The sequence below is a fragment of the Macaca fascicularis genome, chromosome 12, assembly GCF_037993035.2.
Source record: "Macaca fascicularis isolate 582-1 chromosome 12, T2T-MFA8v1.1".
NCBI lineage: Eukaryota > Metazoa > Chordata > Mammalia > Primates > Cercopithecidae > Macaca > Macaca fascicularis.
In genome coordinates, this window is record NC_088386.1 from 18,988,808 (window position 1) to 19,006,599 (window position 17,792).

General features: G+C 37.9%; 1 protein-coding gene across 9 annotated transcripts in view; it reads right to left on the reverse strand.

The window, feature by feature from the left end:
• Positions 1–17,792, reverse strand: part of NCKAP5 (NCK associated protein 5) — a 978,205-nt gene that overhangs the window by 448,018 nt on the left and 512,395 nt on the right. For all 9 annotated transcript variants that reach the window (XM_065525413.1, XM_015432050.3, XM_074008901.1 and 6 more), the window contains one exon: positions 11,767–11,900. In XM_065525413.1, the coding sequence (XP_065381485.1) occupies positions 11,767–11,900 (134 nt within the window). The remainder of the gene's footprint in view (positions 1–11,766; positions 11,901–17,792) is intronic.

Genomic DNA, 17,792 nt, shown 5'->3' on the forward strand with positions numbered 1-17,792 from the left:
CATAGTCATTCCAATCTATTAGACCTGCAGGATATTTCCTGATAACATATCATGTGCTTTGGTGATTGTTTCTGAAAAGGCAATAGACTTGTAAGTGTTCTATGTGTCATGCATATTGGAAGTACACTAAATATATTACTACTTCACTGGGGACTCTCTTGACAATAATGTGAATTGCTCAGGGAACAGACATCAATTCTTAAAGTGTTTCTGACATCAAAGGTGACCGCTGGGCTTCAGGAAAAGTGTTCAAAGTAAGACTGACTTCGTGATTGAGATATTCATAATAATCACACTGCAAAGGTAGGCTAGGCATTCTTCTACTACCCAAGATATAAGGGAATGATGCCGGCAGATTCCAACCTGAGTTTGCTGAGATAAGGGCCTTCAAGGAACTGAGCTCCGGCAACACGCATTGTGAGTACCCATACCATCAGGTCTGTCTTTGTATTCTGTTCTCTGAACCTAAAATGCCCTTCCTTCAGTTCTCTATTAAACCCTCTTCATCTGTACATGCTTCAATACTCATCTCAAATGAATCCATTTCTGGCTGGCAGAGTTTTTCATCTATCATTTTTTTCTCCCTGTCTTATAGCAAATATTTGATCCTAACCTTAGTTATTTTCACATGTAACTCTTTTTATATCCTGAGATCCTTGGGGACAGGGGATATGGCTTGCTTATTTCTGCGTCTCCACTCCTTGCTTAGCATAGAACCAAACCAATTTTTAAAAAATTATCATACTTTAGGTGTAGTAGTATCTGCAAAAAAAATTATTCTTTATACAATATTATCCAAATGGAAATTTTATGTTAAAATTCAATAGAGATAATATAAATTAGATTTTTTAAAATCTCAATATGATGGACCAGGTTGGCCAAATACCATCCACAGTGAGGGTTATTAAATGGTAGATTCAAACAGCAGCATGGTCCATCAGAAATAACACTTTATTCATTTACTTCACCATTTGTTGTGCACATACTATGTGCCAGGCTAAAATCATAAGCAGCTTACATTTTATAAAGGGAAGACATAATATGCAGGTGCAAAATGCTAGCAAGAAAAAAAAATTATGTGATAAAAGTCTGTAATCAAGTGAGTAAAGTAGAATATTATATAAGGCATCAGGGAGATGGTGAATTTGGAGCTGGATTGTGTTAGCTAAACACATATTGTCCAAGCCAACAGCAAAGGGAAAATTGGGGCCATCTTAGTTAAATTCAATGGCTACACAGTCCATGTCATAAGTGCAATTGTAACTTGACGGTAGTCTGTGTATTTGGAAACACTGACTCAATCATCAGCACAAGTGGTTTGAAAATGAAATGGGAAAATATACTAAGCAAGCAGAGACCATAAAAGAGGCACTGAAGACATAAACATTCAACCTTCCTTACAAACTTTGAAACAGAAAAATCATGGTTAACCAGTTTGTGTGTTTGTTTGTTTTTGAGACGGAGTCTCACTCTGTTGCCCAGGCTGGAGTGCAATGGTGCAATCTCAGCTCACTACAACCTCCGCCTCCTGAGTTCAAGTGATTCTTCTCCTGCCTCAGCCTCCTAAGGAGCTGTAATTACAGGTGACTGCCACTATGCCAGCTAATTTTTGTGGTTTTTAGTAGAGATGGGGTTTCACCATGTTCATCAGGCTGGTCTCAAACTCCTGACCGCAGGTGATCCACCCACCTTGGCCTCCCAAAGTGCTGGGATTACAGGTGTGAGCCACCACGCCTGGCCCACTTTTCCTTTTAATTTGATATAATTGTATCTATCCCTCTGACCCAAGAGTCTCTTAGGTGTGATCTCAGCAGGGTGATAATAATTAAGTTTAAGAAATACTGTAAGTGGCAGAGCACGTAAATCTATGAGCAAGGCTGAATTCTGCATGAAATACAATTGCTTAGATCAGTAGGGTAAATATAGCTTAAAACAATCTATTGTATATTTCAAAATAGCTAGAAGAGAATAATGTGAATGTTTCCAGCAAAAGATAAATATTTAAGGTGGTGGAAATCACAATACCACTGATTTCATATTTTCAAATTATATGAATGTATTAAGATATCACTTGTACTCCAAAATTATGTACATCTATTATCTATCAATACATTTTTAAAAGCTCCACTTTCCATTACAGATTATAAACTACAAAACGAATAAATGAGGGAGCAGAAAGAGTGTGTGACCAGAAGTCAGAAGCCCTGGGTTCCGGGTTGGGGTTCACATAGCCATGTGATCATAAGCAAGTTACTTCATTTTTTAAGCTTCAATATAATATTTATTATTATTAATATATTTGATTCAATATCATATAATACGCTCTCCCTATCATATGTAAGGTTATAATGAGAAATGAATGAAATAATGTAGGGAATGCTTTTGGAAATAATAAAAAATGAAAGTAAAAAGTACTGTCATTTCTGTAACCATGGGGATATCAATATTAATTAAAATGCTTATTGTAAAACACAACTGCTTAAAGCGGTTACAGAAAATAAGCAAGGAAAAAGAAATGTATATTTCTGTCTTGAGAAAATGCATGCTGTCAGTTGTTATTACCGTAAACGACAGGTGAAAACCTTTGGACAGGAGAAGTGTGCAAAGAATTCTGAAACACAGTTTAATGAAAACTACAACACATTTATTTTGTCAGAACCCCATGACTTCAGCATAGCTAACTCTCTGCTTTATTCTCAGGAAACATTCTTAAAAGCTTGAAGCTGTTAGCAACAGATGTAGACATTTATAAACAAGGACCATCTTAACAGAATTATTTTTCACAAATTAAATAAAGGATTCCAAAGAACGGTTCCAACTGTTTACAGTTAGCACTTAGACTTAATGCACTGCCTATGGACCAAAAAAGTAACCAGAACAATAATCTATACTACTGGGACTGCTGCCTCTGCCTCTGCCCCATACGCAAACCTTAGAGAGATTGGTATACATGTTATCTGAGAGCCATAAAACACTCTTGGAGAGTAAACTTTAGCCTATGGGAAGTAAACTGTCGATGCACCAAATTCCATTTAGTGCCCTGCAGAAAGAATTCTGCAAAGAGTATTCTGAAACAGGCAACTTATCTTTTATAGGTGAGCATTCCATCACAGAAGCCCAGAGATGAGAAATCAGGTCTTCATCCTCCCAGGCCATCACAGTGTATAACTCTAAGAATGATGAGTATTATCAAAATTTTAAAGATCCCCAGAAATGGCCATTCTACAACCTCCCTTGGAAGCAAATTTCTGTCATAAACACACTATCTGTAAAATTCTTCTATATGCTTAACCTAAGTCTAGTAGAACTCTGGCTGCATCTTTCTACTTTACTGAAGATATTCATTCATTCATTCTTCAATCAACAAAAATTTATTTAATGGTTATGATGGCAAAGGTTATGGGTGGTAGTATAAGAGAGGAACAGGAGCACAAACAATATCTGTCCCTTGGATAGGCAGCAACCTTTAACTCTTTATTTAGATCATTATTAGGAGCAATGTATGAAAATAGCTGCCAATTTGCAGAAAATACCAATGCCAGAAGAACATGATGCCCAATCCCAAGTACAGTAATCAACAAAACTTAGACTGCGGGAAACTCTACAGGTCAAATATTCTAGGTCTTTAATGCATAAAAGACGAAAGAAAAGGAAGGGATGGACAGTAACCTGTAGGTTCAAAAAAACTTAAAAGACATATCCAGTTGTTTTTTTAACAGATGCACAAGACTAAACTGAAGGGTCTGGGGATGCACATTAAATAATGAAACTATGAAAAACACAGGAAGGTTATTACTATAAAGTCCGACTAATAGCTTATTGGAAAAGATAAAGGTTGAGGCTGAGAAGAGGCACCCAGATGGGATTCCGGGAGGCTGGTAGAGTCTCCTTTCTTGACTCCTTTCTTGACCAGCGGCGTTGGTTACAAAGCCGTTCGCCTTAGAATTATTCCTTAAGCCAGACATTTATTTTGTGTGACTTCCTGTGTCTGTTTCATTTTTGAAGAAGCATGTATGGATATGAAACAACTAGAACGCCTATACATTGCTACATTGCTAGTAGAAATGCAAAAAGGCACAGATAATTTGGAAAAAGAGTTTGGCAGTTTCTTATGGAATTAAACAAATGCTTACTATATGGCTCTGTGGTCCCACCCTAGTTATCTGCCCAAGAGGTAAACGCTCTAAGGCCTGGACACGAATGTTGATAGCAGCTTTAATCACATTCACTCAAAACGGGAGAGAATCCAAATGTCTATCAACAGGTGAATGAATAAACAAATAGTAGTATATCTACCTAACAGAATACTATTCACGAATAAAAAAATGAACTACTGATTTTTGCAAAAACATGGACACATCTCAAAAGAATCACACAAAGTAAAAGAAACCAGACCAAAAAGTTCCATACTTTATGACTTCGTCGTTTATAAGCCTTTCTGGAAAAGGCAAAACTACAGAGAGAGAAATAAGACGAGTAGTTACCAGGGGCTTGTGAGGGAAATGAGAACAAAGAGGGAGGGAGAGAACTGGTCCAGGACATGAAAATATTCTGTATTTTAATTGTGGTGGTGGTTACACGAGGGTCAATGCTTGCCCAAACTTATCTAAACTGTAAACGTAAGAAAAGTGGATTTTCTATAAACTGCACCAAAAAATAAAACATTTATTATTGAAAGTAGAAATCAATTTAGTTTTCAATTTTAAAACATTATTCTATATCTCACACATTTGCTTAAAGGAAAAAGTGTGTTGGAGCAGGGACAGTAATGTATTAGAAGTTATAATATGTTATTAAAACACATTTAGAGGAGAGACTAAATCATTGGTATTTTTATTGATGGCTATTTCTTCAGAGAAATTATTAAAAAGTGAAAACAATTCTGGTTGTCATAAAGTTCTCTCTGTTTAGACTTTTTACCAAACCAGTTCAAATAAATCCTAAAGTGGACAACATCAGAGCCAAGAGCAGTCTTGGTTATATGTTCACTGCAGAGTATCTCAAGTTTATTTTGCCAGTCAGGTTCCCCAGTATTTAATTTTGGCTGTCCCTGACAGAAATTTCTCATCTAGGCTCGGCAGTTTTCTAATTTCAACTTCTCCAGAGTCAAGTAACCAAAATAGACGTGGCCAAAACCCGGTCCCACAGAGCCTCCCTGTGATTACTGCATGGACAATAAGACAGTCTCCTCCAAGACCTCAACATAAAACTCACTGTTAGAAACTTCAGGAAGGCCTGGTTACAAACGTGAAATTATTACTTCACCCAATAAGTAAGTGCATGCCATTTCTAATGCAGGGCCTTTTAAAAGGCATAAAAAGCATTTATAAAACTATAATGTAATTGAATTTACTCATTTTACAGATGAGCAAATTGAGACCCAAAAGGGTCAAATTACTTAACCAGAGTTATTAAGCTACTTAGAGGTACACTGACACCAGGTCCCGGACAACCCATTAAAGAAGACAGTGCTCTTTGCAATGAAATTGAAACTATACTCTGTGTTAATACTGTTTTCTCTACAGGGATGAATAATAGGCAACATAACTTTCATGCTGTCTACTCAAAAACATAAAGCTCTTTAAAAAATTTAAGAAGAAACATATGACCATCTCATCATTTATTAGGCAGAAAGAGAAATACAAAAGAATATAGTAACGTTCAACTTTCAGTAAGTTAGTATTTGCCCAGGGAGCCAAAAACAGCCTTTCTTTCCAGTTTGCTACATAATTGGTTTTGGATTTCCCTTGCTTTGCTTAAGGGAGACCTTACATGCTAGATCGCTAAGATATAAACTTCTGACATCAAAATATGATCCATATTATGTTATCCAGGCATTTTAAAAGATGCCATTTAAAATCTTTTCTTCCATCTGTTGTAATTGGAAGAAAATTTATCCTTCAACCAATGTTGCTTTGCCATCTTCATTTACACAGAGCAACAGATGAGAGGCCCCAATTTTTACAAAAAGTCTCAGGCAGAAATTCTGTTGATGATGTGGAAGTAGCAATTCCAATTCGAAAGAAAATTGCCCTCTGTATCCATCAGGAGGAACGAGGCACTCAGGAGAGCCGGCCTCTGAGACAGGTTAAAGTTGACGAACAGTCAGACATGGGAACAAGTGCGGAAGAGGAGAGGAAGAGCTCTGTGCTGATGCTTGTCCAAAGGTCAATTGACAGCTTTACTCATCTTGTTACGTTTTCCTCCTTCTAAAGATGCAGAGAAAATGTTCTTTTAATGTACCAGACAGATACAGAAGCAGAAGGGAGTACGTGGGTAGAACATTTAAGGGCATATTATCCTCTTCAACACACACTTCTATGCCAGGTGCCTACCGCTTCCAAATGGGCAGCAGAAAATGAACCCTAGGATTCCATAAAGTCTCTGAGAGCCGATAATGTGAACAGCAACCAATGAACGAGTTAAGCGGTAAAACCATCTCCATTTATGACTCCTTGAAGTTCAGCATGCAGCACACTGCACTTAAGCACAGCAATCAACTGTGATGGGAGAATCCCCATTACAGTAAGCAAAGAAATAGCTTCAAGGCAGTGGATGATGGTGCCAGGGGAGAAGGTCAGAACAGGTGCAGAGAAATCTTCAAGGTAGGGAGTGAAAGCTTGAGCTCCATTTGGGTGATTTTTAACTATCCTGGTCAAATATGAGTGGCAAACCTTAATTATTCCCCCTTATTTAGATGTACAATGACTGGTGCAAACACACACGGAACATTTCAAGGCTGAAGAGGCCTGAAATCAAGTATCTTGATTCCTGATACTTGGGTTGTAATATGGTTTGCTAAGAACGTTTACAAATTATGTCTGCCAGGTGCTAAATCTGTCAGATCAATTTTAATTTAAATTTCCAACATGCTGCAGTACAGAGCTGTGACACAATAAAAATGTGTATTATTATTGTTGTCACTATGCAATCATTAATTTCATCTGACTATCCATGCCTCAGCGTAATAAACCATTAGCAAGTATGAAGTCTGGCTGTTCTGAATCTGGACAGAAGTCCCCTTTATTTACAGCTAAGCTATAAATATGTTGTTATGCTCATATATGTACATCGGACTTCTCTATCTGAATTCTACTTTTCTGTGGGCCCATACGGTGTTACTAGGCACACAATAAAAGTGTTTGTTTCCTGTTGAAAACAGCAGCTTTCATTAATAATCTACAAATTGGGCCTGGCATGGTGGCTCACCAGCACTTCGGGAGGCTGAGGTGTGAGGATCACTTGAACCCAGAAGTTTGACACCAGGCTGGGCAACATGGTAAAACTTTGTCTACCACAATTACAAAAATTAGCCAGGCGTGGTGACATGCGCCTGTAGGTAGGTTGCAGTAAGCTGAGACTGCACCACACTCCAGCCTGGGGAACCTGAGCCAGACCCTGTCTCAATAATAATCATCATCATCATCTACAAGTTGATTAGATTATTTCCAAAGGGACCAACAGAGACACCTATGCAAATCATGCATGGTATGCACAATTACATATACGAAATCAGTACTCTGTAGAGTTGCTTATCTCCTCATTTTATCACCTAAGTGATCCTATTACTCTACTTTTTTTTTTTTTTTTTTTTTGTAAATCACTGTTATTTCAACTCAACATCCCCCACCTAGCTTGGAGACAATATTCCTGAAAGTGCTCCTCCATGTGAATCTAACTGATACACAAACACTTCATTACCTCAACAGGGATAATAAATCCAGGGGTCTAAACAGTGATTGTCTTTACATACAAGGGAAGACAGTTCCACAGTCTCATCTACAGCATTCACCTTGGCACAATTCAAACAAGCAGTTAGAGGAGTGGGGAGAGTGGGGAGAATTTGGAATTTTAGACAGTTACAAATCTAATCCCTCATAAAATATGCCCAGCCACACAGACAATGGGTGAAACAACCACTTTCACATCTGGAGCACTTTTGATGTATATCACCAAATAATAAGATAAAGCGGCAGCCCTAAGATATCACCACCTACTTCTAACTACCACCTTATTGAAGTGCTCTCTCAACTGTGAAGAAGGCTTAATGCAAGTATCTTTTTTTCTCCATATTTACATTAAAGAATGTAAATGGTCCGAACCAAGTTTGTTATGCCTGTCTGAATCACCCTCAATGTAAGCAATTTCTGATTTATGAGCTTAGAGCTGATTAGGTAACCTCTGGCGGCATATCCAATTTTTTTTTATTGCCTAAACTTTGGACCATTTCTGATCATTATAGCCTAATCAGAGGTCAAGAGGGACGAAGGGACTGTGGCTGAAGGTTTGGTGGTGATATAAAAAGAAACTACTCATTCAAGCATTTGTATAGATTTTTATCACCTCAGTGATCCCATTACTCATTAATAGAGACAATCACAAATGTTCAGGCTTGCCTGGTGCCTTCAAGCCATCAGACTCATCACATAGCTGAAACTGCATAAAATTAAGCCTTGGACTACCTCTCCTGAATCACTCATCCTGATACCTGAACTCTGCTTCCCATGTGTACCTAACTGTCCCAGCATCGAACTTCATTACCCGCTCCTCCCTCCATTGACTCACCTTGTTACTGAAGCTGAGACTTGGAATCCCCTAACTACTGTTTAGAGGCTCCCATGCCTACAAGGTCATCAAACATAGCAAGAAAACATGTCACCCAGCCCAGGCCAGGCCTCAGCATCTTATGCCTCTGTTTCCCACATTCATAGTATTAGAAAGGCACATGTATATATCAGGAGGTTCCTGTGAAACTGAGGTATAATGGTTGACTTGAGAACTTTAAACATCAGAGTACCGGAGTAGTTCTTATTTTACTTGTGATCTCTTAGACATGACTCAGCATTTTTATTCCATATATTAGGACCTTGAAAAACAGCTTAACTTTCCAGATATAAGTGACACAGTGAAAGCCGTAGCCCTTGCAAGAATTAATCCTAATTTGCACCATTTTGGACCATGTCTACTGTATCCTTCAGTGTCTTCTATGAAGTGTTCTATGTGATACATTCTATTACGAATTGATTAACAGAGATAATATTCCTCTCTAAGGAGTAGTAGCCTTTGGCCATGAGATAATAATTAAATATTCCTTTTTTTTTTTCCTTTTGATCTTGTCTGCCAGGAATCTTAGAGCTAAATTACATGCTCATACTCAGAAAACTTCTTGGGCTATGTGAAGGTGATAACTTGTCACGTTCTCCTTTCATGACCTTTATTTTGTTTTTATTTTATCAGCCCTATTGTAAATCTACCTTTTATTGTAAACCATACCACATTCTTTGAGAAAGTGGTTATTAGCTTAGTTTTTAAAAGTAACCTCAGCCCATGAACAATGTTCAAAAGTAACTCCACATCCCAGATATCATCATGCACAAAATGAACTCATCGACCCAAGAGAAAAAAAGAAGAAAATTATGAATATAAAAGTTTCTAATTCAATAGAATCATTTATATTATGTAAATTATTTAGATGACCATATTGGATGCTAACCTTGTCCAAGGGTGATGCAATAAAGGCTTATTCTATAATATTGAGAATTTTTCAAAGACTTACTAAGATTATTTAAACATAACTAGAAATACCTTAAAAACCAAAGTTTAAACCATGAAAGGCCATCAGAAATGGTTCAGTGGGTCTGCTCAAATTATTGTATAATTATCTGTTACACATGCTTTTCCCCTCCATGTCTTTTACTGATTTACATTAGTTCTCCGGACTTGAACTTTTCAGTTTCAGTGACACTTTACAGGAGAAAACTAATTATAATAGGATAAAAATCCCTCACAAAAGAAGTATGTAAAAACCAGCCACTATTTATTGTATACATAATTATCTTCTCTTTCAGCCCAGGATGTAGTCTTGACTCTTGTGTAACTGAAATCTGTATGGGATTGGCATCTGATTTACAGCAGATGACCCGGCACCACATGAATATAATTTACTACGCCATGTGTCTCCTGCCACCTAAATCAATAGCTTGAATATAGAGACATCTCAATTAGACAGTGCAAGGAGAGCAAGATCTGCCTCCTCCTATCCTGTGCCATTAAAACAAACAATATTACCAAGCAGTGCTTATTTTAAATTCACTTTGGAGGGGTGGATCTATTATTTTAAGTTGGTTAGGAGACACAAAGGGAGCGTTGCCATCAAACTGAATGAAAAATCGAGCATAAGGTGATATAAGTAATAACCTATGAGGGGTGGGGACATGCATTTATTAAAGTATTGACTGGTGCATTTCTACAGCACCTGTGTATTATCATGGGCTTCAGGTGTTGAACAGGGTGTTAAATTATAATGCTGACCACACAGGAGTCATCCATCCTTCTTGTCCTGTTCCTCCATGAACCCCTACACCAAAGTTGAAGCACATATATAGTATTGGCCATAATGAGGTAAATTATCTGGAGGCTCAACTGTGTTTGTTCTCTCCCTGCAACACATCTAAAAATTAAGCTGTCATTATAAAAACTTCATAATGACAAAGCTATCTTATCTATCACCGGTCACAGTGTTCTCCAAATCCCAGTGAAAAGTTAAAGACAAGACCCACGCAGTTTGTTCATGAGGATTTTAGGGCAACTTCTCAAACATGGATACTGCCTGGGATAATCTCAGGAGAGAAAAGTGAAACAAATTATTTTCCTGATTTTATAAATGGTGAAATATAGAAATGAACGCAGATTGTCCTTCACGAGGTGCCGATATCTGGTCCCAGGGCTGTAAAAGCACAATTTTCTGGGGGATTCCTCCCATGGAATTGAAGGGACTTTAACATAATAGTTTGAACCATCAACTGCCCCCATATTAACTATAATTGGAAACTGAAAGATTCCAACTGCTAGAATTAAATCTAGGAACTACTTTTTCAGAATCTTCCTTTCAAATTCTAGTGATCTGTTTCCCTCTCCCTCTCTCTCTCTCTCTCTCTCTCTCTCTCTCTCTCTCCCCCCCCACTTTTTTTTTTTTTTTTTTTGGTAACAGAATCTCGCTTTGTTGCCTAGGCTGGAGTGCAGTGGCTCAATCTCGGCTCACTGCAAACTCCACCGCCTGGGTCCAAGTGATTCTCCTGCCTCAGCCTCCCGAGTTGCTGGGATTACAGGCACCTGCCACCACGCCTGGCTAATTTTTGTATTTTTAGTAGAGATGGGGCTTTGCCATGTTGGCCAGGCTAGTCTTGAACTCCTGACCTCAAGTGATCGGCCCACCTCGGCCTTCCAAAGTCCTGGAATTACAGGTGTGAGCCACTGAGCCTGGCCAAATTCAAGTGTTCTAAGTGATATCTTTTTAAGGACAGGAACTCACTGATTTTTTTTTTTTTTTTTTTTTTTTTTTTTACTCCTTAGTGTTTCCTCTAAGCAAAGAAGAAGAGCTTATTGAATTGTTAGATTCACATACCCTCTCTTTGTCTTAAAATAGGATTGCGACGACCAGTGAAATCTCATGCTCTTGGCTGGCCTTTTAAAGGACAAGCCTACTGGCTGCAAAGTCACCACAACTCAATTGAAGACCCTTAGGGAAGCCATCAGGAAAGAAAAGACAACCAGTCTCAATAAAGATCATGTCAGGTGCAAATGGATGGTTTCAGAAAATTGGTCTGGATGCGATAGGATGCTTTAGTCAGAACAGAAGGTCTAAATGGTTGGTAAATTGCTCATCAAACACAACAGAAGCTTACACAATGGACATTCAATCCAAGGTGTTATGGGTGCAGAGAGAGATGCACCTCAGGAAGCAATCTGCTCAGTTAAGAACAATACCTGGAGAACTGCTGCTGCAAGCCACGCATCTGAATTCTGTTGCGCTCAGACTCTAGGGTCACCTCCTGCAACCGCTTCTCGCTTTGAAGGCGTAAGTGTCTCTCCTCTTCCAGTTCATGTATCAGCTTCTCATGCTATAAAAGGCACAAAGGGAATGACTTTTAGGAAAGTGTTTATGACAAAAATAAGAAATAGCTGGTTATCAAGTGATAACTTGAGCTTTATATATATATGAATTTCATCCTTCAAACAACCCCACGAAGTAGGTCCTGTTCTTAATCTCTTGTTATAGACAAAGAAACCAATGATCAGAGATACCTAAGTAATTTGTGCAAGGTCACATAAACCAGAAGGTAATAGATTTTGAGTCCCAGATGACTAAATTCTAACACTTGAATAATTTCCACTAACCCAGAGAGCACGCTGTGAAGAACTGTGACCCAAAAATACTGTCGAATGCACAGTAAGTCAGATAATAATTAGTAAGAATATTACCTGTTCAGAATTATTTCATCTCTTCCATCTCTGGTATATCCTTGAAAGAGAACATTACTGTTTTTATAGAAGGATTGAAAATTTCAAGGTAATTAGAACGTGAAGCTGATGAGAGTGAGGCTCAAGAACTGTTTTTCATTTTGTCCAGTTAGGTCTTCAGAGATAAAACTAGGCCAAGCCACCCACTGTTTTTATAATCCTAGATAACTGGCTCATCTCACGAATGGGTATCAGGGATTGAAAGAGGAACTAGATGGCACAGAATAGATGGTTCAGCACAAACTCATCCCTGGAACTGGTAGAAAGCACACAGCTCAGATTCTCCTGACAGCACTGAGTCAGCTACACTAATGTCTTTTTTGTTTTGTAGTTGTTTTGTTGTTGTTGTTGTTGTTGTTGCCTTTTTTAAAAAGCATGCCGTGCTGTTATTGTTATTGCTGTTACTAAACTGAGCATTTTGTACGCAGGATATATACTCTATGGTGAAAACCATAGATGCAATGTCTGATCACGAGGGACATGCATACTTAAAAGGAAAGAAGAGAAACAGAGACCAGAGACCTCTGTTTTGAAATAAACCAAACACTATGACTGTGTACCATGCACTATGGATTAAATATGATTTATCGCATGTGGCATATTCACAGGAAGTGACAGCAACGACAGATTTTCTCCAGCTCTAACTCATGAGAAAAAAGGCATTCTGTGGATCATGAAAGAAACATTAGATGAGAATCTAGACATGAATCCTGATCCTCTAAAAATACTTACATATCCCCTGCCTCTGTACCTTTGTTCCTGCGTAAAAAGCTCCCTAGGTCTCTCCATTGAAAGCCTAGGGTTCCTTCCGGGCTCAGCTGTAAGCCATGTCCTCTACAACGTATCCCTCATCACTGCATTTCCTCCCTTCCCCGAATTCCAACAGTACCTACTATCTTTACCACCCTTTAGGTCTTCACTTTTTCTACTGTTATTTTTCATGTGAATTTATCATAATTCTCCACCTAGATAAATATTTGTTCAAGATGCCTTATGTGCAGATATATTTTACATTTTAGCATATTACTTAATACGTGGTAGTGCTGGAAATATATTTGCTTATTGATTCTGAAGCTGGCCCTTTGCTTACTCAGGCCTGACTTTTTGATGATCTACTTTTAACTCCCATAATGAGTTACTTTTACTGAAAACAGAAAAACTAAAATCAAAATTAAATCAAATCTTTATTCTGTCACTTTGGACAATGACATTCTGGAAGCATTGGAAAGAAAGAAAAATGTGGTTGTGGAAGGCAAATGGGTTAATTAAAGTTAACTCTTTACAAAAATGGTCAAAATGGCAAATTTTATGTGATATATATTTTACTATAATAAAATAAACTCTTTACAGTTATATATACAATTGACATTCCTCTTTTTATTGACTGATTAGACTAAAAGCAACACAGACAAGTCACCAATATTACAGAATTTGGAAGATAGTGCTTTGATTCCAGAGACAGGTCAAGAAAACAAAAGTATGCTAAATAGTTCAAAAAAGTATGCTATGAAGAATGTGAAGTTCATGCCTGTAATCCCAGTACTTTGGGAGGCCGAGGCGGGTGGATCACGAGGTCAGGAGTTCAAGACCAGCCTGGCCAAGATGGTGAAACCCCGTCTCTACTAAAAATACAAAAATTAGTCAGGGGTGGTGGCACCTATAATCCCAGCTACTCGGGAGGCTGAGGCAGTGAATTACTTGAACCCAGGAGGCGGAGGTTGCAGTGAGCCAAGATCGCACCACTGCACTCCAGTCTGGGTGACAGAGCGAGACTCCATCTCAAAAACAAAAACAAAAACAAAAAACAGTGAAGTTTTGCAGAGAAAACAGCATCCCTCCTTCCTTCAAAAGTAAAGAATGCTCCGTAGATCCACTCACTGCCATATTAAAGAGTCCCAAAAACATGATCATGAGAGAACCTTTTCCACACGAATAACTTTTTCTCTTCAATTTATTTATGCCTTTTCAAACATGAAAAAAAAAATCACAAAAAAAAGAAACCCTGGTAACACAGAGAAAATTCTAAGGAATTAAGACTATGAGAGCAAAAGCTGTTTACTAAAATATATTCCCTTCAAATGAGATGTATTTCAATTAATCCATCAAAGCTTGACAATAATCCACACCTACTAAAAATGAAAAAGCTTTGTACCCAAATTTAAAAACATGGCTAAACACAGAAAAAATATAGTATCCATAGATCGGCTATTTTTTTTTCTGTATTCCCTATATTGATTCTATCCCCAAAGTAATTTTAATTTATCTCCCAAATGTTTGCTCTGGATCTTTCACAGCAGAAAGTGTGAAAGGTAACGAGAGATGGAGAGCAGTTGGTGTTATTTACACAACGCCACTAGGTACTGAAGAGCAGTAAGTAGAGGACAACATCATGGAAATCTGGGCTACAAATCTGATAGGATCACATTTCTAGAGCAACATCTCTCTTTCTGTAGAGCCACTGAGCTGGGATGGCTTTAAGACACCTGCCTAGGAGAGCCTCATGATGATTTGCAAAGCTCCTCAATCATCACCTTTCAATTCCTCCCATGTTCTTCCAGCAAGATGCTCCACGTTCGTCACCTCTTCCCTTTCTCTTTGGCTTCTCTTACCAAAGCTCTTAAATCGCTGCACCAGGAACACAAACAACGGCTCAAAGGCTGAGTCTAAGCAGTGACATTACACACGTGTTCAACAAAACTTGCCAGTCACAGGCTCTTCTTTCCCTTTACAGAGGTGGGCTTTGTTATTAGTAAAAAGGTAGGTTTGCCTATTTTTCTGAAGAAAAGCTGTGAGTGGGTTAACTTTCAACTGTTATTCATTAGCTGCTGTCTCTAACTCTGAAATGAGCAAACTCTGCAAAAAATATCTTCAATCTGGAGAATATTCTACAATTTACAAAATGTGTCCACCTTCATTACTGTATTCAGTCTCCAGAACAATTCAGCAATATTGGTTATTATCACCTCCATCTAAAGATAAGGGTAGGGGCCAAAAAGAGAGGCAGGGAGCTTGCTCTGGTTCCATGGTTAGAAATGGCAGCTCTGGAGCTAGAACTGAGTTTTTCTGACCCTAAGTCTCCATGTTTTTCTCCTACTACTGTCAGTTCTGCTGTAACATGTCTTTTAAAAGTGCTAATTTGTTCCAACGCAACTGATATGAAAAAATTTGAGCATGACACAAATCTTAGGTTTGCTGATTGCCTGATTTCATTCATGAGAAAAATTAGGGGAACACAGACAACTGCACACAGCTGAACTGCATCAAAACACACATATTTCAAACAGACCTCAGTCCACCATGTGCATTAAGAGCCATAACCATCCACATGTGGTGTTACAACTTTCCCTCCAATTTCAGACAGTGTTCCTTCCACCACTTCACAGTAGCTTCTGAACTGCATCCCTATTGATATCCAACTTCCACAAAAAAACTCTTTCAAGGTAAAGCACCATATTTATTGTAGTATTTATATATTTTTTAACCATTGAACACATGGCTACTGATTGTATTAAGTTCCTACCTTTTTGTTTTTAGTGTGTCACTGAAAAAGTTTTGAGTATTGTTCCTATAGTCCTGTTTCCCCCATAAGCCTTGTGGTTTCCACTGTGTGGTTTTACAGAGTGCAGTAATTTTCAGGAACATACAAGTTATGGACATCATGGTGAAGAAAAGGAAGTCCAAATCAAGAGTGGAATTCCAAAGTAATTTTCCTACTTGGACACGAGCAAAGAGTTAAGTTCTAGACAAAAAATCAAACATACAAACGGAAAGACAGGTATTACCTTCATGGTTCTACAGAATGATCTTGTCTATACCTCACAACCTACACACAGCAACTTAACTGAGCCATTCTCTGATTAAACCTCAAATGCAGGAGATTCCTCCATTTCCCTGGGTAATCTAAGTTTCTGAACTTTTGTCCTGATAATTTTGTAAAACTTGCTTAAATCATTAAAGTATCAAAAGGTCATTTCTACATGTATGTATCAAGGAAATGAAGAAAAATCTATATAGATTCTGATTATTCCCTGACAGAAAACCGTGCATGTAAAAGAAGCTATGTACCACCAACATGGAGTCGTTTATTCACTTGGCCCACAAATGTTTATTGAGTAGCTACTACATGCCAAACACTGAACTAGACATGGAAACCAGCACTGAGTCAAATGGACATGGTTCCTGGCTTCATTAGACTTACAGACTAATGGAGACGGCTGGTGCTAAATAAACATCACACAGATAACACAGCAGTATAAATTGATTTTTAATGAAGAGTTTGCTGAAAGGTGAAAGTGACGGAAACTGATTTTGTTTGGTGGGTCAGGAGAAGACCTCTCTGAGAAAGTCACATTGAAACTGAGACCTCTGTGATGACCAGGTGCTACCAGGTGAAGAGAGGGGACCAGCACTCCAGGCACAGGGAGTGGCAAGTGCGAAGCCCTCTGTCGTGTAGGGAGGGAGGAAGAGAAGCCCAGTGTGGCTGGACGCTGGTGAGCCAGGGGACAGGAGTGGCATGGGATGCAGGTGGAAAAGAATAAGGGCTAGACCACATAGGACCATGAACATCACATGACGGATTTGGGACTATAGCCTGAGTAAAATGATGACTCATTACCGAGGGTTTAATCAAGTGAGGAAGATGATTTGATTAAGATTTGGCAAAGTTCATTCTGACTGCAGTACGGAGAAAGAACTAAGAGGCTAAATTATAGAATGGGAAAACATTCATATAAATATTTAAATATTTAAAATAAATATAATAAATTAAATAACGCTACCAGCTTTTAGTTTGTACTGCACCATTTACTAGAGAAGTGGTTTTGAACAAGCTACTTAACTTAAAACTTAACTGCTTTAAGCCAGTTTCCTCTGTATACTGGGGATAGTGAACTCAACCAAGACAATTTCATAGCATCACTGTGAATAATAGATGAAATAATGTATGGTAAGGCACTTCAAAAACTCAAAAATCCCATATAAAAATAAGATATGGCTAACTAAAATTACACAACTCATATCATCTAATATACTTCAGCTACTTTTGATAAATTCTGTATAACATTTGTCTTTAATAACCATTAAATATTTAAAAAATCAGTTAGATATTTCAAAAAGTTCAAAAATGTGTGCCTAAGCAGATCATACATTAATCCTGAAAGAAAACACATTTTAAATATGATTTTGATGTAAGAATGGAGAGGCTAACTTAATCACAAATGCCATCTAGAATATATATAACCCTGTGTTTGGCCTTCCCTAAAATACATTATTTTTTATTCTCATTTCCTAGTATGATTTCAGACAGATGGCTTGATGTATAGTATGACAAAACTTCAGAATGAAATTAACACATTAACACTTGATTCAAATATGGAGAGCCAATAAGTACCTCTATTCGAGGTCTAATTATAGTTGGTGATTCTCATTATATCAGTGGGTGATAATACTGCCAGAGTTAAAGACGATTCAAAGAATATGAAAAAGAAAGAGGA